The 24,116-nt window shown below is 40.3% G+C and overlaps 3 protein-coding genes and 1 long non-coding RNA gene across 4 annotated transcripts; 2 read left to right on the top strand and 2 right to left on the bottom strand.

The window, feature by feature from the left end:
* The first annotated feature begins 103 nt into the window (after window positions 1-103).
* On the top strand, window positions 104-8,012 carry LOC117554610 (zinc finger protein 679-like). Its single transcript, XM_034229058.1, is given in 3 exon segments — window positions 104-130; window positions 7,218-7,436; window positions 7,438-8,012. Coding segments are annotated over 3 exon segments (507 nt in total). The 3' UTR covers window positions 7,699-8,012.
* Window positions 8,013-11,628: 3,616 nt separating this feature from the next.
* Window positions 11,629-12,761, top strand: LOC117554614. Its single transcript, XR_004570287.1, has 2 exons — window positions 11,629-12,161; window positions 12,320-12,761. It is a non-coding gene; the product is annotated as an uncharacterized LOC117554614 (long non-coding RNA).
* Window positions 12,762-14,014: 1,253 nt separating this feature from the next.
* LOC117554613 (zinc finger protein 679-like) lies at window positions 14,015-16,751 on the bottom strand (the record flags this gene model as incomplete). The annotated part of the gene is given in 4 exon segments (XM_034229061.1): window positions 14,015-14,485; window positions 14,779-14,964; window positions 15,257-16,685; window positions 16,688-16,751. Coding segments are annotated over 2 exon segments (507 nt in total), but the record flags the coding sequence as incomplete, so codon positions are not given.
* A 186-nt stretch (window positions 16,752-16,937) lies between these two features.
* LOC117554612 (zinc finger protein with KRAB and SCAN domains 1-like) lies at window positions 16,938-23,574 on the bottom strand. The gene is made up of 3 exons (XM_034229060.1): window positions 23,339-23,574; window positions 21,964-22,013; window positions 16,938-17,189 (listed from the first exon to the last, which is right to left on the bottom strand). Exons 1-3 carry the CDS (start codon window positions 23,550-23,552, stop codon window positions 16,989-16,991), a joined length of 465 nt encoding a protein of 154 aa, XP_034084951.1. The 5' UTR covers window positions 23,553-23,574; the 3' UTR covers window positions 16,938-16,988.
* Between the last annotated feature and the right edge of the window lie 542 nt (window positions 23,575-24,116).

Below are 24,116 nucleotides of genomic sequence, written 5' to 3'. Positions count from 1 at the left end.
ACAGTGAAGGCGCAGCTGCTGCTGCTCTTCTCAGATTCTCAGTTACACGTTACTGCCTCCTGGTGCTGCAGAGATTTCATGAAGTGAAGGAGGTTTTTCTTCTATGAAGCAGCTGTGGGCAGCAGATACTGTGAGAGTCACAGACATGAATACATAGGTCAAGGCAGACTGGTTCACAGACTCTCCTGTTTTGCCGATTCGGTGCTTGAACAAATAACTCTACACCCCTGGCCGAAATGTCCCTAAAATGAAGTCCGAGTTTGAAATATATCTCAAATAATGTATGTATTTCCCCACATAAACATAACAGTCTGCAATGAAACGGCTGTCTCCTGTGCGCTCTACTTCCTACTTTCTCCTTTCTCTTTTTTTTATTTCATTGCCCTCTAGGGGCTTCGTAAAATACAAATGCAAATATTTTATTTTAAAAAGTAAAGTCCTTTCGAGTCATCTGTCTCAAGCCTAAGTCTCAAGTCATGAATACCAAGTCAAAGTCGAGTCTTTTATCAATGTTAGTCAAGCAAGTCTCAAGTAAAAAAATAGGCAAGTCAACTCATTAGACTCGAGTCAAGTCATGTGACTCGAGTCAAGTCATGTGACTCGAGTCCCCCACCTCTGTTATATACTTTGGTTAGAATATTGCTGTATTACTGTATCAAATATAATAAACACAAACAGTTGATAAATAGTATTTTGTTAACTCAAGGTTTATATTAAAGGGGACCTATTATGCAAAATGCACTTTCGTACGTCTTTTATACATGAATATGTGTCCCCGGTGTTCCAGGGAACTCACCAAGTGTCAGAAAACACAACCCTCTCTATTTTCCTCCATACCCAAATCTCTAAAAAAGGGGCTGCAACGAATCTGATACAGACTGATCCAGATTTGAACACTTTACTGACGTCAGTAAGCGGAGCGGAGGGATCTAGATCGGCATGAAGGTGTTATTTATAATGACCGCGTCGCTGCACATTATCCCGCTTATCACACGGCCACATTCTCAACAAAGTAACGATATGACTCCTAATATTAATTGAAATGCTTTTATGGATTTAGGAAATGATTTTATTGATTTAAAAAATAGTTGTATTGATTTAAATTGACATGCATCCGCTAAGAGAAATAGTCCGTTGTTACTGTTTGAACTAACGTAGCAACGGCAGGAACTGCTTCGATAGCGTTTTTGAGGAGCTTTTTGATTACAGATTTGAAAACATCGTTGCTTGCTTTAAAAGTAGCACAATTCATGATGTCAAACATTGGAAAGTATCTAGATATCCCTGCCCTAATGCCAAAGGAACTGCACACTGAATATGTGTCGCCGTTTGATGTCTATGTCTGGACCGCTGCGTAAAAAGGAGAGTTTCTGCCCCGTTACTTCTCTTGTTTTTTAGTCAGTTTATTGAACATGTCAGAAACAAAAACATACAATAACAATAATATATATATATTCTCTTTTTTCCTTTTTTTTTTTCTCACTCAAATTAATAATTATAACAAAGTACAAAAAAAAAAAAAAATGAATAATAATAATTCTCAGATAGTCTGTCATGTTCAACAGGGGCAAGAAGAATCTTAAAAAACGTTTCTGGTCCTACCCCCTCTAACATATATGTTTCTTATAAATAAAACATTAGGTCATCGTCATCAGCGACATGTTTGGCATGTTAATTTGTTTTTTTTACAAAACAATCAGAAAGAAATTACTTTTACAATTACAACAAATGGGATTTTACAGGTCCTGTTTATAACCATTAATGATTTGGCTCCTAAATAATACTTTCAGTTTAGACTTGTACAATATGTCAGTGCATCGTTACAGTTATTCCACAGACTAACACCTTTTGATGAGATGCAGTGAAGTTTGGCATTTGTTCGTACGGGTGGTTTTTTGAAAATGCAGTTTCCTCTCAACATGTGCATGCTTTCTCTCCATGTGAAAAGTCCCTGGATGAAGTAATTGTTGATTTGCGGCTTTGAACATAATTTGAATAGTTTTATAGTCAACCAGGTCTTGTAGTTTTAGTGTTTTTAGTTTGATGAACAATTTATTTGTTGGTTCTCTGTACGTAGTTTTATGTATAACTCGTATGGCTCTTTTTTGCAGGATGAAGATAGGATGTGTATTTGTTTTATATGTGTTCCCCCAAACTTCCACACAATACATCACGTATGGAAGTATAAAGGAGCAGTACAGCATAAACAAAGAAGCTTGATTAATTAGGTATGTGGCTTTATTCAGAATTGCTATTGATTTGGACATGTTGGCTTTGATATAGCTTATATGTGGTTTCCAACTTAATTTAATGTCTATGATTACTCCAAGGAATTTTATTTCCGATACTCTTTCTAATTGGACGCCATTTATAGTGAGTTTCTTCTCTGTATTGGTCGATCGATTCCCAAAATATTATGAGTTTGGTTTTGCTTGCGTTCAATGTTAATTTATTTTGGTCAAACCAGATCTTCATCCTGCTCAGTTCCTTCTCCATTGTGACCAATATCTGTTCTAAATCGTCCCCACAGCAGAGTAGACTTGTGTCGTCTGCAAAAAGAATGGTTTTAATAATTTTTGATACTTCACATATATTGTTAATGTACAGAATACATAGTAATGGCCCCAAGACTGAGCCCTGAGGCACCCCACATGTAACCTGCAGTAGTTGTGATTTATGGCTTTGTAGTTCAACGTACTGTTCCCTGTTATGTAGGTAACTGGATAGCCATGATAATGCAACACCTCTAATGCCATATCTCTGTAGTTTTTTAATTAATAATTCATGGTCAACCGTGTCAAATGCTTTTTTAAGGTCCAGAAATATCCCTATTGCATATTCTTTATTTTCTATCGCCTTAGTAATGTGTCCCATAAATTCTATAACTGCAAATGATGTGGTTCTGTTTGCTTTGAAACCATATTGTAGCTCCAAGATTTTATTTTGCTGCGCCACGACTGTTTTGATTTCGGCTGACAAGAAGTCGAGAGATTTCTTAATCTCCTCCACCTCGTCAGGGAGGTTTGCACTTTTCTTGGGTGCCATTTGTCCTGCGAGACTCACTTGTTGTAGGGCCTTACAATGTTTGTAATAGACCCAGCGAACATTCAGAGCTGCGTGTCCGCATTCAAGGATATCACACTGATATGTACTACTTCTATAAGAATAAAACACGGTGGACGGAGATCTCTTTTTCTCCCCCTCTTCTCCCCGCTGCAGCCCAGCAGCTGATCTCAGAGCACGCTCCCCTCTCCTGCAGGGGGGCGTGGTCAGCTGCAGGGGGCGTGGTCAGCTGCAGGGGGTCGTGGTCAGCTGCAGCTCACAGAATCAGCCCCCTGCAAAAACAGCACTGAAAAGAGCAAATGCAGGATCTTTTTGGTATTTTGAAAAAAAAACTATATTTATATACTTTATATAGGTATGGCCCTACAATATATTGTTCAAATATAGCATGATAGGTCCACTTTAAGTGAGTTTTTATTGTGTTAACTTGTGTATTTATGCTTTTTAGATTGACTTTCTCTCTTTCTCTGTCCGTCTGTTCTAGAAACCGAAAGTAAAAGAGAGACGTCACAGCTGTCAGCAATGTGACAAATCCTTTACAACATCTGGAAATTTAAAGCGCCACCTGCGTATTCACACAGGAGAAAAACCGTACAGCTGTGAAGAGTGTGGGACAACTTTCACTAGATCAGGTAATCTCAAATCACATCAACGTATTCACACCCGAGAAAAACCTTACAGCTGTGAAGAGTGTGGGACAACTTTCAGTACATCAGGTGATCTACAAAAACATCACCATATTCATACTGGAGAAAAACCGTACTGTTGTGAAGAGTGTGGGAAAACGTTCATTACATTAAGTGCTCTCAAATCACATCACCGTATTCACACTGGAGAAAAACCATACAGCTGTGAAGAGTGTGGGAACACTTTCACTGAATCAGGTGCTCTCAAATCACATCACCGTATTCATACTGGAGAAAAACCATACTGGTGTGAAGAGTGTGGGAAAACGTTCACTACATTAAGTGCTCTCAAATCACATCACCGTATTCACACTGGAGAAAAACCATACAGCTGTGAAGAGTGTGGGACAACTTTCAATCAATCAATCAATCAATCAATGTTTATTTATATAGCCCAATATCACAAATGTTACATTTGTCTCAGTGGACTTTACAGTTTGTACAAAATATCAGTATGACAATACGACACCCTCTGTCCTTAGACCCTCACATCGTACAAGGAAAAACTTCAGAAGAAAACCCACAGTTTAAAGGGAAAAATGGGAGAAACCTCAGGGAGAGCAACAGAGGAGTGTTTAGAGTTTTGAGAGGTCCTGATAATTTATTCCGGCAAATTATTCTGACCTCCTAATTGACCTTTCCGAAGATTATTGAGTCTATGTAAGTTTGCTGCGTGGCTCAGATCCACCAACGTCAGCAAGATCTCACCTCTTCCTAACCCCCCCGAAGAACCAAGGTTTCAATTAACTGCTGTTTCAATTCAGACAACTCTTTTTTAATCTGTTTAAGCGATCCCGAAGGATTTTGATATCAGTAAATGGAGTGTGCTCCTACCTAAGTGTGTGTGGCAGGGTGCAATCTTACCTTTGACGCAGGAGAGGAGGGCACAGGTGTCTTTTAAAGGATCCCAATCCAACAGGTGGGATTCAGTTTATTTGAAGAAAAATAGGTCCAAACTAATACAGGGTTTTTACCTTCTCTCTCACAACATTATAATCATACTAACAAAAACACCGTGCTGTGATCATGTTCAAATGAAACTTTAATTCACAGTCTTACATTTATTACCAAAATGTTTTAATTTCAACTGCCCATTTCAGTTGTGACATTTTAAAATTCTCCCGATAGAATTTAGAGGTATTTCCTCGTAAAAAGACCGGTGACAATAAAAAGCGCATTCAACTTTTCATTCACCCATTTATTCACTTCAGTTTTCATACACTTTTTCCGACACAGACGGCGGATTAACCTTTCAAAAACACATTCCTATCCGCAAAATTCGAAGGAAGGTCCTTACAGGTCGCGGTATTTATAATTTTCAAACACTTTTTCCGACACAGACGGCGGATTAACACTCAAAAACCCATTCCTGTCCGCAAATTTCGAAGGAAGGTCCTTACAGGTCGCGGGTTATAATATTCACCAACACATCTCTCATCAAATCATTCCACTCAGCCAACAACCAATAAATTCGAGAGATATTTACCCCGTCTAGAAAGACCTTACCGAGAGCTATTAACCCAGCTCTGAAGCACACAGCCTACCCGGAGAGAGTCTACCAGGGGTTACCCCCCCTCTCTCGCGCTCTCTCAAAAACCCAGTCCCTTTATGCTAAAAAAACTGGATCCTAAACCCAAAAAAACAAACTCCTCCTCTTCACCCAATTCAGTTGAAAACTGCGCCTGCGCACTAATGTACAAGGCTAAACATGTCCCGACATGTTCCACAGCTGTTATGGGATAAGACACCCTTTCATATGAGGTAAAAAGGACATGAACTCTCTTTGGCCTCTTAATGTTTCTCCCCTTAGTGTGAAGCCCCCCCTCCCTGTGGACTGCTGCCAGAGGAGAGGAAGAAAACTCAACCTAAACAACCCACTTTGTTTTGTTTATACTGTAACTATAGAAAACCTAAAATATGAAGCATTTTCATTGTGGGTTATACAAGAATATAATTGATTATATTTGATTATAACTAACTTTCGTTTTTAAGTATTAAACATACTATGAAAAGTCACAACACCCTCTTTTCAAAACGCAAAGTTCTCAAATAGCAACAGAAAAAATTGTAAGCATAGATACATATTCAAAAACCGTCAAGAAGCATTCTCCTTATGGGTTTATACAAGAATATGATTGATCATGTATGATTTATAATTAACTTTCGTTTTTAAGTATTCACTTCATACCATGATCTCAATTAACTTTCGTTTTAAGTATTCACTTCATATGAAGATCTCAACAGGAGGGATCCCTCTCCCAGGACGGACAGACATGCAATAGATGCCGTGTGTAAATTGAAAAGATAATACATTTGCAACATAGGTAGTCCAAATGTTTGGAAATGCATGTGTGTATAATAGGAAGATGAATCCACGAGGATATCCATCCAGGACCTATGATCCAGGACCACAGCCACGACTCAAGATCCAGGACAGAGGAGCGCAGGATCATCCATGACTCCGGATCCCGGCGTATACAGACACCAAAAAGAAAGACATTTGGGGAAGCTGGGTTAATCGGAACATGAGAGTACACAGGTATAGACAGAGAGAAGGAAGAAGTAAGATGTCCCCCGACAAACTAAGCCTATATCAGCAAAACTAGGGGCTGAATCTAATCAGCCCTAACTATAAGCTTTATCAAAAAGGAAGGTCTTAAGCGCACTCTTAAAAACGGATAGGGTGTCTGCCGCCCGAACACAAACTGGAAGCTGATTCCACAAATGTGGAGCTTGATAAGAAAAGGCTCTGGCTCCCATTGTACTTTTAGAGACTCTAGGAACAACCAACAACCCTGCATTCTTGGAACGCAATGCCCTAGTAGGACAGTAGGGTATAATGAGTTCTTTAAGGTAAGATGGCGCCTGCCCATTAAGGGCTTTGTAGGCGAGAAGAAGAATTTTAAATTCTATCCTGTGTTCTATAGGGAGCCAGTGTAAGGCAGCCAGAACAGGAGTAATGTGGTCCCTTTTCCTAACTCTGGTTAGTACACGAGCTGCAGCATTTTGAATCAGCTGAAGCGACTTGACTGACTTCTTGGTACACCCTGATAATAAAGAGTTACAATAATCCAGCCTTGAAGTAACAAATGCATGGACTAGTTTCTCTGCATCGTTTTGAGGCAAGATATGCCTGATTTTTGCAATGTTACGTAGATGGAAGTAGGCGGTCCTTGAAATTGATTTTATGTGGGCGTTAAAGGATAAATCCTGATCAAATATAACACCAAGATTCCTTACAGTCTCACTGGAGGCCAAATTAATGCCATCCATGGTTAATATATCCTTAGATAATTTGTTTCGTAGATTCTTCGGGCCAAGTACAATAACTTCAGTTTTGGTCGTGTTTAACATCAAAAAGTTTAAGGTCATCCACGTTTTTAAGTCCTTAAGGCAGTCTTGAATTTTATTTAGATGATTAATTTCATCAGGCTTGATTGATAAATATAGTTGAGTATCATCCGCTAGATCACAGGATCAGGTCATCTCAAATCACATCAACGTATTCACACGGGAGAAAAACCTTACAGCTGTGAAGAGTGTGGGACAACTTTCACTACATCAAGTGCTCTCAAATCACATCAACGTATTCATACTGGAGAAAAACCATACAGCTGTGAAGAGTGTGGGATAACTTTCACTAAATCAGGTCATCTCAAATCACATCAACGTATTCACACTGGAGAAAAAACCTTACAGCTGTGAAGAGTGTGGGACAACTTTCAGTACATCAGGTGATCTACAAAAACATCACCATATTCATACTGGAGAAAAACCGTACTGGTGTGAAGAGTGTGGGAAAACGTTCACTACATTAAGTGCTCTCAAATCACATCACCGTATTCACACTGGAGAAAAACCATACTGGTGTGAAGAGTGTGGGAAAACGTTCACTACATCAAGTGCTCTCAAATCACATCTTCGTGTTCACACAGGAGAAAAACCATAGTGTTTTAAAGAGCCGCAATTAAGCATATTTTGTTTTTTTCACAGTTTACACTAAACAATTCCCATCTATAGAGTGGCGAAGTCACGCCCATCTACTTCCGCTCCATGGGACCTTATTTCGGAAAAATAATGTATTGAAGTCAATGGAGAGAGAAAACATATCTTTCGATCCCGTTTGAATAGTGCCATGAATTACACATATGATGTTTGTTAATCTTAAAAAATAATTTCCATGTCAAAAAAGTCACAGTTTGTCGTAAAACTGTTGAAATATAAGACTATGAAAAATACGCAACTACAAAGACTACTAATCCCAGAGTCGCGTAAGTGATGTCACAATTGTTTTCCTCCACTGAGAGATAGCTAAGATCAGCGCCAAATAGATATAATCTATCTATATGGCGCTGGCTAAGATAAGATAACTTTAACAAGATGCCTGTGTGCTTAGTACCAGGTTGTTATCATACCAGCAATGGGTCTTGCTCGTTCTTTCGCTTCCCATCTGATGGAAGGACCAGGAGTGGCTGGATCAAGTTAGCTACCTAGCTAGTAGCTAGCACGTCAGTTAGCATTACAGCCGTGTCATTTTTATTAGCCTTAATATGAAGTAACATTAAGTAACCCAACATGTAAGTAAGAGTAGTAGTCATATATCGTGAACCCTTTGAAGAGTACTGTCACCGGTGTGATCATTCTATAATACACAATTTAAGCCCGGGGGAGAAATGCCAACGCTAGCATCGGCGATCGCCGATCTGTTCTACTTCACGCTATCTGCAGAAATGGTTGACGTAAACATTAAAAGACCAGGCAGTTCAGAGAGAATCAAAGGAAGGCAGGCAGCTTTGCATGACATTCTTCTGGACGTGTTTCATTGTGGTGATAGTGAGGGGAGTCAATCCTTTTGTTGACAAGACAGTAGTGACGGCCATCTTGATGACGTGTGTTGTTCTGCGAGACCGGAGATGTAGTTCATTGAGCGTTTCACACAAACAAATGTGTTCACAGTTTTACGACATTTTTTTTTTTTTTTACTTACAAAATTATCTTTCAAATTGACAAACATCATATGTGTAATTCGTGGCACAATTCAAACTGGATCGAAAGATAATCTTTGTCTCTCCATTGACTTCAATACATAATTTTTTCGAAAATAAGGTCCCATGGAGCTCCACTCTATTGGCCTTGTGTTGGGTAATCCTTTTTTCCATTACAGATCCCATCCTAACAGCGCCATCTGTTGACGTAACGTCAGAATTGACATGCATAATGTTCACTGTTCCTTTAAGTTTCGTTTTCAGGCTGTCCATCTGCCGACAGCTGTTTCAAACAGCTGACATTATTGCAGCATTAAATCCAAGCCATTGTCCAATGCAGCTTATGATTCCAATATACGATCCAGTTTTAATGCTGCTCATACCCGGCCGCTTTCCCAGCCTTGGCTCTCGGCCTCTCCTTTCGCCGTCTTGATGAGCGCAGGTGGTGACAATCTCCAGCTCATTGTGAGGTGTTGTCCAGCTGATCCGGGATGATGGTGTTGGTTGTGAAGTAATCCAATTGTTTGTCCGGTGAAAACGATCCTTAATCCAATGCGATATGTTTCTTATATTGTCCAGTTTCACTCAGAGTACGATTCTACTTAATGTAATGGCAGTTTAAATGTTCCAGTGTCCTATATCTTTTTGCCATTACTTCACAGGAGGGTTTAGAGTGATCCTGACGCAGACGCAAACATATGAAGTTCCGGTCTTTTGCTGAAGTTTTAGAATGATGTTTTATTGCTTTACATACCAAGGTTTAAGTACACGGTGTCAATAGTTGTAGTATGAGCATCTGCTGGGGCTGGCTGGCCGTCTGGTAGAATCAGTATGCTCTTCCTGTCCTCTCACCTATGACCTCTCGCAGCTAAACCCCGCCACCAAGTGTTCAAAATAATATTGCACTATACATGTAATTAAGGTAAACTGAGACACCAACAACACCCATAAAATGGCTCCTACAAAGAGTGTGGGAAAACGTTTTCTTAAAGTATTCTCTTGTTGAAATGATCAGACTACCAAAAATAAAATGGCCTTAGAAACAGACTCGTAACCCTGCATATTTGTTGTGTTTTGCAGCATATTATAAACATGTCATTCCCTTATCTTCAAATACCCCAGGTTGTGAAGGTATGTATTTGAGGTGTACTGTCCACATCGCAGACCTGAAGTCGTGCAGTCATTTCTCAAAGATGGTGTGGCATATAGGGAGGTGCAATCTCCTGATGATATAGACTGTATTATAGTGGACATCTGCAACCCTAGAAAACAAGATAACATTAGGATAATCAATGTATACAACCCATGTCCAAATCTAACCACTGATATATTTAAAGAAATAGCAGAATATAAACATAGGAAGGAAGTTTGGTGTGGTGATTTCAATGCACACAACAGTCTATGGGGCAGCAACCATACAGACAGTAACGGAAACATAGTGGAAGAAATGCTGGAGGAAAGAACACTAGTATGCCTTAATGATGGACATGGCACAAGAGTAGATGTTCACAGGGGGAAAGTCTCATGCCGGCTGCTGCCTTCCTGGTCCTCTTAACTGTGTTAATGTGTGTTGCATGTAAATGAGCTGTGCGATTGCCCTGTCGTGATTGGCTGCCATCTCCTGGTCCGCCCCCTGAAGATTGTGATTGGAGCACGCCGGGTCTGACGCACTCCAATCGCAGCGTACAGCCGGCGCACACCTGCTGGAGACGACTACAAAGCCTGGGGACAATCATCACTCTGGAGGCTCTGTTGAGTGAACAGACGCCTCTCGCTACTTGCTCTTCGGTCTGTGGTTAAATTGTGTGGTCTGTGTTTTGTAGTGTGATATGATTTTCTTTAGTTAGTACCACTTTGACAGTGAGGGTTTTAGTTACTATTTAGTTTATCTATTTCTTTGTATGTAAACAGGCTCCCTTTTTAGAGTCCTCCCTTTGTTTGGTTGTTTATGTAAACTTGCGCCCTTGTGGCCACTTTGTTTGTTTCAGGCTGCCTGCCTGCCTGCCATTTTGTTTCACCCTGGTATAATAAAGCCATTTATAATTATTACCAATTCCAATCTGGTGTATGTTGCTTTCCTCTTCCCCTAGTCGGGACGTAACAAACTGTTTGGTTCATACATGCGAATGGTTTGTTTTGAATAACTCCACTGTAGGAAGTGACCATTATCCAGTGCTTCCTAAAATGAATAATAATGTATATATGCAGGAAGGAGGTGTGATAACCAGGTGGTGCTTTGCTAAAGCTGATTGGGGGAAATGTAGGATATGGTGTGAGGAGTCGGTACACCTGCTAACATCAGAGGGAAGCATAGAGGTCATTACAAGCCACATAACGCAACATATACTAAATGCAGCAGAGAACAGTATACCCAAAACAACAACCAAGGGTAGGAAGAAAGTGGTGCCATGGTGGAATGAGGAATGCAGCAGGGCTACTAAAGAGCGAAACGATGCATTTAGAGAATTAAAGAAACATGTCACAAAATAATGTTATAGAGTATCAAAGGAAAAGGGCAGCTGCTCGAAGGACAGTAAAATACACACAAGAGAACATGGAGAGAATGGTGTTCTACCATTGGCAGAGGAGTAACAGGTGATGTCTGGTCCATGTTTCAGCAGATGAGTGGGAAAAGGAAATCCATTAAAATGCCAGCTTTGGTTGATGGGGAGAGGCTGGCAGTGACAGATAAAGAGAAGGCAGGTATGTTAGGAAGGACACTTGCAGCAGTACATAGTGGGGAGCATCTCAGTGATATCCATAGGCAGCAAAAACAGCAGTTACTAGCAGAGAATGAAAAGGTGAAGGAGAAGATACAGGATAATAGGTCAGCTCTGGATGTGGAATTAGTAAGAGTGAGTAATGACGTGGGGAAAACATTGAAAATGAAAGAGATAATGGCAATAGTGTACTTTGACATTGAAAAGGCGTATGACTGTGTGGAGGGAGGGGTTACTGATCACATTGAGGAGAATGGGTATTGGAGGGAGAATGTTCAATTGGGTAAGGGCCTTTTGAACAGACAGGACATTTATGGCGCGTTTCCACTGCAGGCCTCGCTCGGTTTGGTTTAGCCCGGCTCACTGTAATGCTGCGTTTCCATTACAGTTTAGGAACTGGGGTAGTTACCATAGTAACGCAGTGTAGGTGGGGCGATCAGCTTTTTGGCGGGCGGGGCTATGCTGCATACAACTGCCGTGATGTCATCTTCAATGCGACAAAACACACAACAACAATGGAGGATGTGGAAGCCATCGTGTCCTTGCTTCTTGGTATGTGGTTTTTTATCACAGCAAGAAGGAAAACTTTGTTTCGGAAAAGGCTGCTTATAGCAAGACGTAATACAGAAGAAGCTGAGGGGAGACTTATGGCAATCGTACAACGCGGCAGAGACTACTCCAGGACGACTCAACGACAACGCTACTCGGTAAGCTAACGTTCGCTAACTAGCAATGTGTTTCACGCTCACTATACGACCAAAGTGTTTCACGCTCATTATATGACAAAAGTGTTTCAAGTATTTAATTAATTGTAGCTACCACTTTTACGTATTCAAATATGTATGGTTTTTTTTGTGTATTTCAGAAGTTAGGTTGCCACCGCAGACCATGTGTTTGGATGCTTGACCGAGCAACCGAGTGGTGGGGTGTGATTGTTCCATCTTTCACACACACTCAGGATGTCTGAGGAAACCTACGTATACCTGTGCAACAAACTGCGGCCAGCGATGGAGAGACAGGACACAACATTCCGCGAGTGTATACCTCTAAAGAAGAGGGTGGCCATCGCACTGTGGAAGCTTGCGACCGGCTCAGAGTTTGATGCGCTACCTGAATAGCTACATATTCATTGTATACAGGAAACTTGAATGTTTTGGTTCATAACATCATGGTTCAGTAAGTTGATATACATTTCTTGTGTTTGTCATTTTAAACACGACATTGAAAGATTGTGGGCCATTAAGGCTAGTGATATTTTGTTTTGACTACATTGTATTGAACATAAATACATCTATTTTTCTCTTTCACATATGTGTTTGTCAAATGATTTAAACAAAAAAATGTTATCAGAATTTACTATTTAGTAAATATTTGATTTTCAAGCACCAGTAAGTACTTCCCCATAATAAGAACATTTGAGCAAATATGAAAGTAAACATAAATACAAATGATCTCTTATCCCCCTTCTCTTTCTGTCTTTTTCTAAATACCCCCTTCCAGTTTATTTGTAAAAGGAAATATTTTACTTTAAGTAATGTGTCAGTTACCAAATAATGTTTTAGAGGAGGACCTCAAGCAAGCAAACTCAATTTCTTGCTTTAAATCTCTTCTTAAAATTAACTTTTATCTTATGGGCTTTTTCCTAACTGATGGTGTTTCTTATTGCTTTATAAATGCATGTATGTTTATATCTCTAGATCTTAATTGGGCTATTTTTACAATTGTTTGAGTGATATTGTAGGCTTTTGTTTTTAAAGATCCACAAATATTATTAGTAATGGTATTAGTTGTAGCCTATTTTTATTTAGGAAACATATAGGCCTATAACTTCTCATGTGAATCTGAGTTTTTGTTCTGCTGATTTAAAGCCCTTTAATTGTACATTTCAGTTTATGATTGGATTCCAAAACTGTAATTTTATGTGTGAGTGGCCACCCAGTGACTTTGTTTACATGCTCACGGAAATCAGTTTGTTAATCAGATTATGCATTTATCAACAAGAGATAAAATGAGAAGTACTTTATTGAATCCCAATTTGGGAAGTGTTTTTTGTTGCAGCATAAAAAGGCATGGCATTGTACAAATACAAAATAAAAAAATGTTTGTATTGCAGCAGCATAAATAGATATGGCATTATAAAAAAAAAAAGGAAAGATAAGAAATAAACAAGAAAGTATAAATGTTGCATTTACAAATTAACAAAAACAAGAGAGATGAAACTGAATAATCACCAGAACCCCCTCCATTAACCACATCACTCCTGTTCTTCAGCAACTTCACTGGCTCCCCGTCAAATCCCGTATCGTTTTTAAGATTCTGCTCCTCGCCTTTAAGGCCATCCATAACCTCACTCCTCTGTACCTCTCCGACCTCCTGCACATCAACACACCCATCCGCACTCTCAGGTCTTCTGCTTCCCTCAGCCTCACTGCACCCCCCTTCCCTTTAACCACCATGGGGTCTAGAGCCTTCAGCCGCTCTGCACCCCGCCTCTGGAACTCCCTCCCACCTGACATCCGCAACACTGACTCTCTCCCCATTTTCAAATCACGCCTCAAAACATATCTCTTCACACTCGCATATCCACCCTGATCATTATCCATCACACATCCTCTGTTTTATTTATTTGATTTGTTGCATTGTCTTGTTTGTGTTTCTTATGCTGGTGTTAGGTATTGTGTATCTTGTTTTTTTATGTGTTTGTACGGCGACCTTGAGAGCCTTGAAAGGCGCCTATATAAAATAAATGAATTATTATTATTATAATATTAAAATTACAGAGGTGGTTCGTCTTCCTGAGGAGACGGGCCACGTCGGCTGCCCCCTAGAACCTGGCCGAGAGTGCGCAGGAAGGCCAGGTTAAACGCATGAGTTTGAGCGTTCTCCTCCCTTCTCAAGGCCATTTCCTCCTCCCTCGCCCGGGCAACAGCCTCCATGGTCAGCTGCCAGTGCCGATCCACCTGGGCCAGGCTCTGTTCATGGTGCCGTGCCTGCTGTGCAAGGCGCTCGTCTCCTCCTCGTTTCCTCTTGCCTGTATGACGATAAGATAATTATAGCAATAAGAATTAGCAATAACAATGAAAAACACAGGACAGGTACAGGTCACACAAGGATACAATACAATGTATAAGCAGAACAACAGTAAGGATGAACTAAAGACAGTTATGCCCTAGATGTTTACAATGATTGTGAAAGTGAATTACATTATGTCCAGCCTGTTGATAATGTATATGTATATAATAGGATGTCACACACAATTGTACTAGCTGCGTACTAGCTAGTTTGTAACAGAGCATTTCCACACAGTGGTATAGCTTATTTTACTTAATGACGATGGATGATCTAAAGTTTAGACACGCTGCGGTGTCGTGATGGCACTCGGCGTTGGTGTCGGTTCTTCGACTGGTGTCTGTGGTCGAGTTTAGGAGTGTTCTGATGATGTTGAGGACGGAACACTGCCACCACCCGTTGTTCGGGACTGTTCCTCCTCACTAGTCCCAATGGCATCATCTAGAACAGCAACATGACTTGTTAATTCCACAAACTACTGTAGCACAATACTAAATAGCAACAACAACTGTAGAAAAGAAGAAGCTAAACAATGGCGCAAGTGGTGTTAGCAAACAATAGCTCTAGCTAATGCTATCTGCCAGCTAGCTATGTAGCTCTTCGGGGCTCCATAAAAGCATGGGTTGTCGAACATAAATGTAAGGATAAAAGACTTGTTTGTTAGAAGTGAGCTTTAGAATAGATAGGGACACAACGCTTTCAAGCAAATAACAGAGCGTTAGCAAAGACTTACCATGCAGGGACTCCAGTAACGCGGTTGCAGAGTCCAGGCCTCCCTCCCTCCCAACGTTGGCCGGTCTATGGCCATAAATAGCGTCCAACAGGTCGAACCACTTCCAGCTTTTCCTATCTGAACCACTCCGGCCGTTGTGGTCCTTCACGGCTCTATACTCACTCTTAAGCTTTTTCAGTTTTTCCCTATACTGCTGGAAAGTCCTTGAGAATCCGCGCTCGGACAACAGTGCAGAGACCTCCTGAAAAACGTTTAGGTTGCGAGTTGTGCCGTCGAGCTCCCGCTGGATTTTATCATCTGGAGGAACGTCGCAACTTCGTCAATCGACCACGGTATGTTTTTCTTTGCCATTTTCTTAGGTTTACACAAATGCTGCAAGCGTCCCTTAATATATGCGACACTAAGTCACGCGAGAATTGTGACGATTCTCTCTGACCAATCAGCAGTCGTCAGTAGTTTAGCATATTCCGCCCGGTTGTTGGCCCCGCTTGTTGGCCTCGATAGAACCACGATTTAGTCGGGCCAGAAAAAAGGTGAAAAAGTAGCCTCTGGCCAAAACTAGGCCAAGTGGAAACGCAACCAAAAACGGGCCCCGCACGGCTCGGCGCGCTTAAAGTGAGCTACCCGCTGCAGTGGAAACGCGCCATTGGTGGAGGAAAACGATTGTGACATCACAATCTGGGATTAGTAATCTTTGTAGTTGCGTATTTTTCATAGTCTTATTTCAACTGTGACTTTTTTGACATGGAATTTATTTTTTAAGATTGACAAACATCATATGTGTAATTCATGGCACTATTCAAACAGGATCGAAAGATAAGTTTTCTCTCTCCATTGACTTCAATACATTATTTTTCCGAAATAAGGTCCCATCGAGCGGAAGTAGATGGGCGTGACTTCGCCACTCTATAGATGGGAATCGTTTATTGTAAACTGTGAAAAAAAACTAAATATGCTTAATTGCAGCTCCTACACTCTTAAAACCACTATGGTTTTTCTCCTGTGTGAACACGAAGATGTGATTTGAGAGCACTTGATGTAGTGAACGTTTTCCCACACTCTTCACACCAGTACGGTTTTTCTCCAGTATGAATACGGTGATGTGATTTGAGAGCACTTGATGAAGTGAACGTTTTCCCACACTCTTCACAGCTGTACGGTTTTTCTCCAGTATGAATACGGTGATGTGATTTGAGAGCACTTGATTGAGTGAACGTTTTCCCACACTCTTCACACCAGTACGGTTTTTCTCCAGTATGAATACGGTGATGTTTTTGTAGATCACCTGATGTACTGAAAGTTGTCCCACACTCTTCACAGCTGTACGGTTTTTCTCCCGTGTGAATATGTTGATGTATTTTGAGATTACTTGATGTAGTGAAAGTTGTCCCACACTCTTCACAGCTGTAAGGTTTTTCTCCTGTGTGAATAGTTGATGTTTTTGTAGATCACCTGATTGAGTGAAAGTTGTCCCACACTCTTCACAGCTGTACGGTTTTTCTCCTGTGTGAATACGTTGATGTATTTTGAGATGACTTGATTGAGTGAAAGTTGTCCCACACTCTTCACAGCTGTAAGGTTTTTCTCCAGTATGAATAGTTGATGTGATTCTAGAGCACCTGATGTAGTGAAAGTTGTCCCACACTCTTCACAGCTGTAAGGTTTTTCTCCAGTATGAATACGTTGATGTGTTTTGAGAACACCTGATTGAGTGAAAGTTGTCCCACACTCTTCACAGCTGTACGGTTTTTCTCCTGCGAATACGTTGATGTATTTTGAGATCACCTGATCTAGTGAAAGTTTTCCCACACTCTTCACAGCTGTACGGTTTTTCTCCTGTGTGAATATGCAGGTGGCGCTTTAAATTTCCAGATGTTGTGAAGGATTTGTCACATTGCTGACAGCTGTGACGTCTCTCTCTTCCTTTCGGTTTCTAGAACAGACAGACAGAGAAAGAGAGAAAGTCAATCTAAAAAGCATAAATACACAAGTTAACACAATAAAAACTCACTTAAAGTGGACCTATCATGCTATATTTGAACAATATATTGTAGGGCCATACCTATATAAAGTATATAAATATAGTATTTTTTTCAAAATACCAAAAAGATCCTGCATTTTAGCCATGCTCTATTTGCTCTTTCCAGCGCTGTTTTTGCAGGGGGCTGATTCTGTGAGCTGCAGCTGACCACTCTAAGATCAGCTGCTGGGCTGCAGCGGGGAGAAGAGGGGGAGAAAAAGAGATCTCCGTCCACCGTGTTTTATTCTTATAGAAGTAAGAAGAGATGTAATCGGGCAGAAATATGGGATTAGTTTTGTATCATAAAGATAAAGCAACACTTTCTCAGAATAAAGCAAAACTATGAGTTTAAAAGAAAAAAAAACTAAGTCAAGAAAAATAAAAAACATTTCAAAAATAAAACTATAAGTTGCAAACAAAACATTTGTGTAATCATGTAAACTATAAGTGTTTTTTCTTTGTTTTAACATAGGTTTTTGTTTGCAGTTCTTGTTTCTTCTTTGTCAATGATCAGACTTTTGCTCTCGCTGCAGCTTTCTCTTTTGCTCTCCCTCATTTTTTGTTTGAGATTCTGAGACAAACCTCCCAGGTGAGCAGGACTTTCAGGGTTGCGTCCCCATTGGCTACTCAGTTTTTGAGTGACAGCCCAGTCCTCCAGCGATTGTACAGTGCAGGCAGCTGCGGTGCGGTAGCTAGCTGAGCGTGGACAGAAGACCCCCAGAACAACCAGCATTTCAATTATTATAATACTACAAGTGAAAATATATGTAAGTATTGATCATTTGTGTTGTTTGTGCTATACGGTCCGTTTCTTTATTGTGTTAAGTGAGAAGTAAAGCTGTACTATGAAAGTTAGCTTGTGCTACCAGATCCATAACAATGCATCTTATGTCCTTTTATTTAAAACATTCTTTGAGACTTCATCTTCTGGTTCAAATTTCAATAAATGTAATTTGTATAATCACTCTTTTGCCTTTATTCTAAATGAAAATGTTAGAGATTCCATTCAAATCTGTTGATTATTCAAATCTTCCTCAGGCTAGGAATAGTATGTCGAATTTGTAATGCTAAATGTATATAATTTTCTCACAGGATATAGTATGAAACAACACCGGTTTTATCCATTGTGTATGAATGCTTCAGCTCTTCAGACCAACATAGTAAGATGTGAGCATGCTCCTAATTGTGTTGGTAGCAGCCTAGGTCTGGTCTGTTTAATAAAGCAAATCTGCCACTTTTATATTGCAGAATTTGTTCAATTAAAGCAGTCTGTAATTGTTTGTCCTAAACATAGCAATATATGCTTTTGAAATTTAACATGTCTTTGAAAAATAATAGTATACAGTTTATATTGTGTATCACCTTTAGCTTAAAAATACATAGATGTGTTTTTTTAATCTATAAAATAAATAGACAGACACTTTATCAATCCCAAATTGGGAAATTATTTAACAGCAGCAGTGTGTTCAGGTATTAACATATTTAAAGTTGGGATAAAGTATGAACTACACATCACAAGTATAATGCACTGCAATCCATAAGAGAAGTCCGATATGTTCATGAAAACCCCCCAGGAGACACCGACACTAACGTGGCAGAGTTGCTGCATGAGTTGCACTGTATGATCTGTGGTGGAGTGGGCTGTCACTCAAAAACTGAGTAGCCAATGAGGACGCACCCCTGAAAGTCCCGCCCACCTGGGATGTTTGTGTCAGAATCTCAAACAAAGAAAAAATACTTATAGTTTACATGAATACACAAATGATTTGTTTGCAATTTATAGTTTTATTTTTGAAATTTATTTTATTTTGCTTGACTTAGTTTTTTTTTCTTTTAAACTCATAGTTTTGCTTTATTCTGAGAAAGTGTTGCTTTATCTTTATTAGGGGTCGGGGCCGATATTCCCCATTTGACCGATTATCGGTATCGGCATTTTTTTATCAAATTGCCGATAAAACTTTGGCTCTGATGCGGCCGTTTCTCTGGCTGCAGTCACCACTCTGTGTACACGAGCAATGTCCCGCCCACAGCGCTATCTGATAGGCCATTACTGAAGATTTTCCGGGCGGGAGCCAGAGAGGCGGGACCTTCTCAGATTACAGGCAGGTGCGAAAGAACGCAGACACAGACTGAAGCAAGCAGCAGTGCTGAGCGGCAGAGCCATACATGTGTTGAAACGAAGTTCAATAAACATCCCTATCCCCTATGCTGAAGTTGCAAAAACACCACGATCTTATGATCCAATTCTATCAGTTTCCCAGTTACACAGGGACGCGGGAAGTCAGTCAGAGTTGGGGGTGCGTGCAGCGTCTCGCAGCGGAGTAACGGAGCGTCCACACTACAGCTTCAACAAAAGCTTGGAGCTGGGCGTGTCTGAAGCTTGGGGATTTTATTCAAGCAACGCGACCAACAACCAATCACATGTATCTCCCGCCCCCGACATACAAAGCAAAAACCCCCGGAGATTTTATGCGAGCAATATATATATAAACTCCCCAAACAGGCGAAAACCTACCAGTTTCACCCACTGTCTCTGCCACCTCCCTCCATGCCTGGTTCCTCCGGTTTGTATCCCGGTAGGTGAAGAGGGTCTGGTCATACAAAACCGGGTGATTTGATACGGCGATAATTAGTTTCTCCTCCATCTTTTTTTGAAATATAGAAATGAACGGCGGGATATCTCTCCCAGCTTAGACGCGGTTTGATTGGCTACGGCTTGATCTGTCAGATTTTCCAAAACGGGATTTGATTGGCTGGCGCTGGCTACTCCGGCGGAGACGGACCGCTATGTTACCCACAATTCAGTTCGGCGAAAAAAAGCGACAACGTGACGTCACCCCATTCAAAGTGAATGGGCAGATTGAAGCTGTCGACGCTGTAGTGTGGACGGGCCGTAACTGTGGTGCGGGGGGGGGGGTGGGGGGAGAAAAAGAGCCACAGCGGAGAATAAACAGAAGGGCAACCATGGAAACCATGCAAGGGAAGTCTTCTTCCTCGCTGCTTTTGTGGCAGACTACAGCGCCACTTACAGGCCTGGCATATGTACTACAGCCTCTCCAGCGCTTTCAAGCGGCAATGGCCGGCCGTGGCCCAACCTCTCATTCCCCTGATAGGTGGAGAGTTGACCAATAGCCGTATCCCCACTTTACTGACGTCAGTAAAGTGTTCAAATCTGGGTCAGTCTGTATCAGATCCGTTGCAGCCCCTTTTTTCGAGATTTGGGTATGGAGGAAAATAGAGAGGGTTGTGTTTTCTGACACTTGGTGAGTTCCCTGGAACACCGGGGACACATGTTCATGTATAAAAGATGTACGAAAGTGCATTTTGCATGATAGGTCCCCTTTAATATAAACCTTGAGTTAACAAAATACTACTTATCAACTGTTTGTGTTTATTATATTTGATACAGTAATACAGCAGTATTCTAACCAAAGTATATACCAGAGGTGGGGGACTCGAGTCACATGACTTGACTCCAGTCTAATGAGTTGACTTGCCTATTTTTTGACTTGAGACTTGCTTGACTAACATTGATAAAAGACTCGACTTGACTTTGACTTGGTATTCATGACTTGAGACTTAGGCTTGAGACAGATGACTCGAAAGGACTTTACTTTTTAAAATAAAATATTTGCATTTGTTTTTGTATCGTACGAAGCCCCTAGAGGGCAATGAAAGAAAAAAAAGAGAGAGAAAGTAGGAAGTGGAGCGCACAGGAGACAGCCGTTTCATTGCAGACTGTTATGTTTATGTGGGGAAATACATACATTATTTGAGATATATTTCAAACTCGGAATTCATTTTAGGGACATTTCGGCCAGGGGTAATATTTCTAAAATTCCCCAGCTTAACTTCCCATGGAAACTTTCCGGAAATTTACCGGAAACTTTCCGCCCCGGCTTTGCAACCCTAGCAGTAACTATAGTAACGCAGTGTGGGCGGAGCCGTGACATCATCTTCAATGTGTATCACTACCCGATCTGCAGCCCTGCCCTATCTGCAGTGCGCATGTGCGAGTTGGTCCGCCATATTTGACAACTCCATACGGCAACTCTAATAGGACATTTGACACAGTATCGTTTGGCAAAGCAGAAAAAGAACACTCAAAAAACCCGACAATATTAATCTGAACGAGAGAGATGAGTTATTGTTATTACAACGTGACTTCACTATTATTGAACAACTGCTTTTATTGGGTCATTTTATTGGGTTAAGTACATTGTCAGAATAAGTGAGAAATTGATGTAACTTCTGTTAGGCAGCTATCATACATACTGAAGAAATATTGACTGTGAATGTATGCAATATGGCATTCATAATTTATATCTAATTACATTAACTGTGAATGTCCTTCATTTTATTTCAAATAACAAAATATTTTAATAAAGATATTTGAGACGTTTATGACTTGTGCATGCACGATGCAAATCGGGCAGCCGTCTAGACGTCAAATGTCCTATTAGAGTTGCCAAATATGGCGGACCTTCTCGCACATGCTACTAGAAACTAGACAGAAGTTAAACAAGTACAAACCACAGACTGTCTGTGTCATGGCGAATACAGTCGCTGGTGTATTTATGTCTGTATAGGGCGTTCCGAGCTGAATAAGGGCGTCAAATGAAGGCAAGACGCCCGCCTGGCGGAAACGCTGGAATTAGGAATATATTGTGATGAAGTGCACACTGACCTGAGCTCCAGGGGTCTCTTTCTTCTCCTCCATGCTGCTCATCAGCTGTCCTGATGAAGACCACAGAGCTGCTTCATTATTAATATAATACAAATATTTAGATATAATTCATCATAAACTGTCAGCAGTGAAGAGGAGGAATTCAAAGAGTTTATTCAATGATATGTTCTATTTCTAGATGCTTATATGTAGTGTTTTATCACACCATGTGCAGTGCCTTGTCTTATCTATGCTGCTGTGACGTGAACATGTTCCAAATTGATCCATTTAGTCAATGTGATGCTAAGCAGAGGAGAACATGATAGAAAGGTCAGATAGTTATTAACGTTACATGCAAATTACTTTAACCATTACGATACAAAGTTGGTTTTCTGTGTAAATTATTATTAATATAATACAAATATTTAGATATAATTCATCATAATCTGTGTAGCAACTTACATTCTAACTTACAGCTCACAGTTTGTTCCCTTTTATTTCATTAAAATGACTTTATTCACATAGAAAGTGACATTAATGGTTGTTTGAACCACGGTTATAACGATATCCGTTTGTAACTATCACTAAGTTAACACAGAAAGCAAACATTAGCTAGTGAGACTGTTTAATGTACTCCATGTATACAGTATTTTCTGTATATTGTGTATTCTTTAGATACTCTAGTGATATGTGTCCTGTGTGTATACTTGCTGCTAATGCTTCATTTGTATTATATCTTATTGCATCTTTTAAATATGTTTAACTCGTGTAATGCCTGAAAACACTTCTGCTGTGACACATTCATTTCCCAGTTTAAGATAAATCATTATTTAAATAAAGTATATCTATTTATCTAATGAGCTAAACCGTCGCTTAGCTTAGCGTTAGCTGCTAACTGAAGAACCCCATTCATTTCAATGGGAAAAATGCTACGTCGCGGTGAATGGCGATGCTAATAAGCTAGTTAGCATACATTTAAAACCATATCTATGGTAAAGAGCACCAACACAACAACTCAAACCGTCTTAAAGACAACTGGTGTAATAAATAACTAACATAAAGTCAGCTGAGCATTACAAATCAACTGTTACTCCCCCAGAGCCGAACTGGAATAGTAACTGTAGCTGTTAGTTTTCAGACTTTAGCTGTTAGACGATAGCTTTCAGACTTTAGCTGTTAGACGATAGCTGTTAGACGATAGCTGTTAGCCTTTATTTAAAGATAGTTTGAGACTATTTTTGGCGCACATTTTAATGTTTTTTTTGTGAGTTTCTTTCTTCCAAGATTACAGCTGTTGTGTTAAATAAGATAACTTCTGATTCGTGATTAACTGTAAACTAAGCTAACAGGTATAAATACACTTAATGAAACCTCTGCATCTGTGTAATCCACTCACCTCTTCTTTTGTCCTTCTTCTCCTCTCGGTTTTTCGCCATCTTGTGCTCAGGCTCTGTGCACAAGATGGCGTCTATCAACTTCCGGCGGCTGGGTGTGAGGTCTGACCAAGCCCCCATGAAGTGCGCCGGAGTCTGATGAGAATATTCGTGCTGGTCAAACGGCGGTACTACACTTCCTTTAGGTTGCTGGGCCCGGAAAACACTTTTTCCCATTGACTTACATGGGGAAAGAGTGGTCTGTAACTCGTTGGATAATTTTTTTTAAACTAAATACACTACCCAGTATGAACGTTTGTATAGCCCTTATTAAAAACATTCGGTCCTCAAGTTGTAAAAATGTGCTAATAACGTTATTCTGAGAGTTATTTCCCTCGGCATTATGAACGTGCATCTAATCCACGGGACCGCGCCGCCCGGCACGTTCATGTTTCTCTTTACCCATGGATACACAATAACAACGGACTGTCACCATATCGCCTTACTGCCAGCCCACGGAGCTGTAATAATGGATATATTGCACATGTTTGCTGTAATTAATTATTTGTAAATATTATACTACATGGGCTGTATGATGTAATCTTGTACCGTAAATGTTGTATTAAATAAAGTTAATATTACCGACGTAGATTAACGTTCATGTAGCTTCTTATTGCACTTGCAATTGTTTTATTTACTTGTGGGCTACTTAACATGAATAATCACAGTTACTATCCTTTTACTCCATCACATTTCAAAAATAAATAGGCTATTGTTATTTTAACTCCACCACAGTAACTT

Source organism: Gymnodraco acuticeps, unplaced genomic scaffold, assembly GCF_902827175.1.
Source record: "Gymnodraco acuticeps unplaced genomic scaffold, fGymAcu1.1, whole genome shotgun sequence".
Classification (NCBI taxonomy): Eukaryota; Metazoa; Chordata; class Actinopteri; order Perciformes; family Bathydraconidae; genus Gymnodraco; species Gymnodraco acuticeps.
The sequence above is the reverse complement of the archived record's forward strand: the minus strand, read 5'-3'. Positions and strand labels throughout refer to the sequence as shown.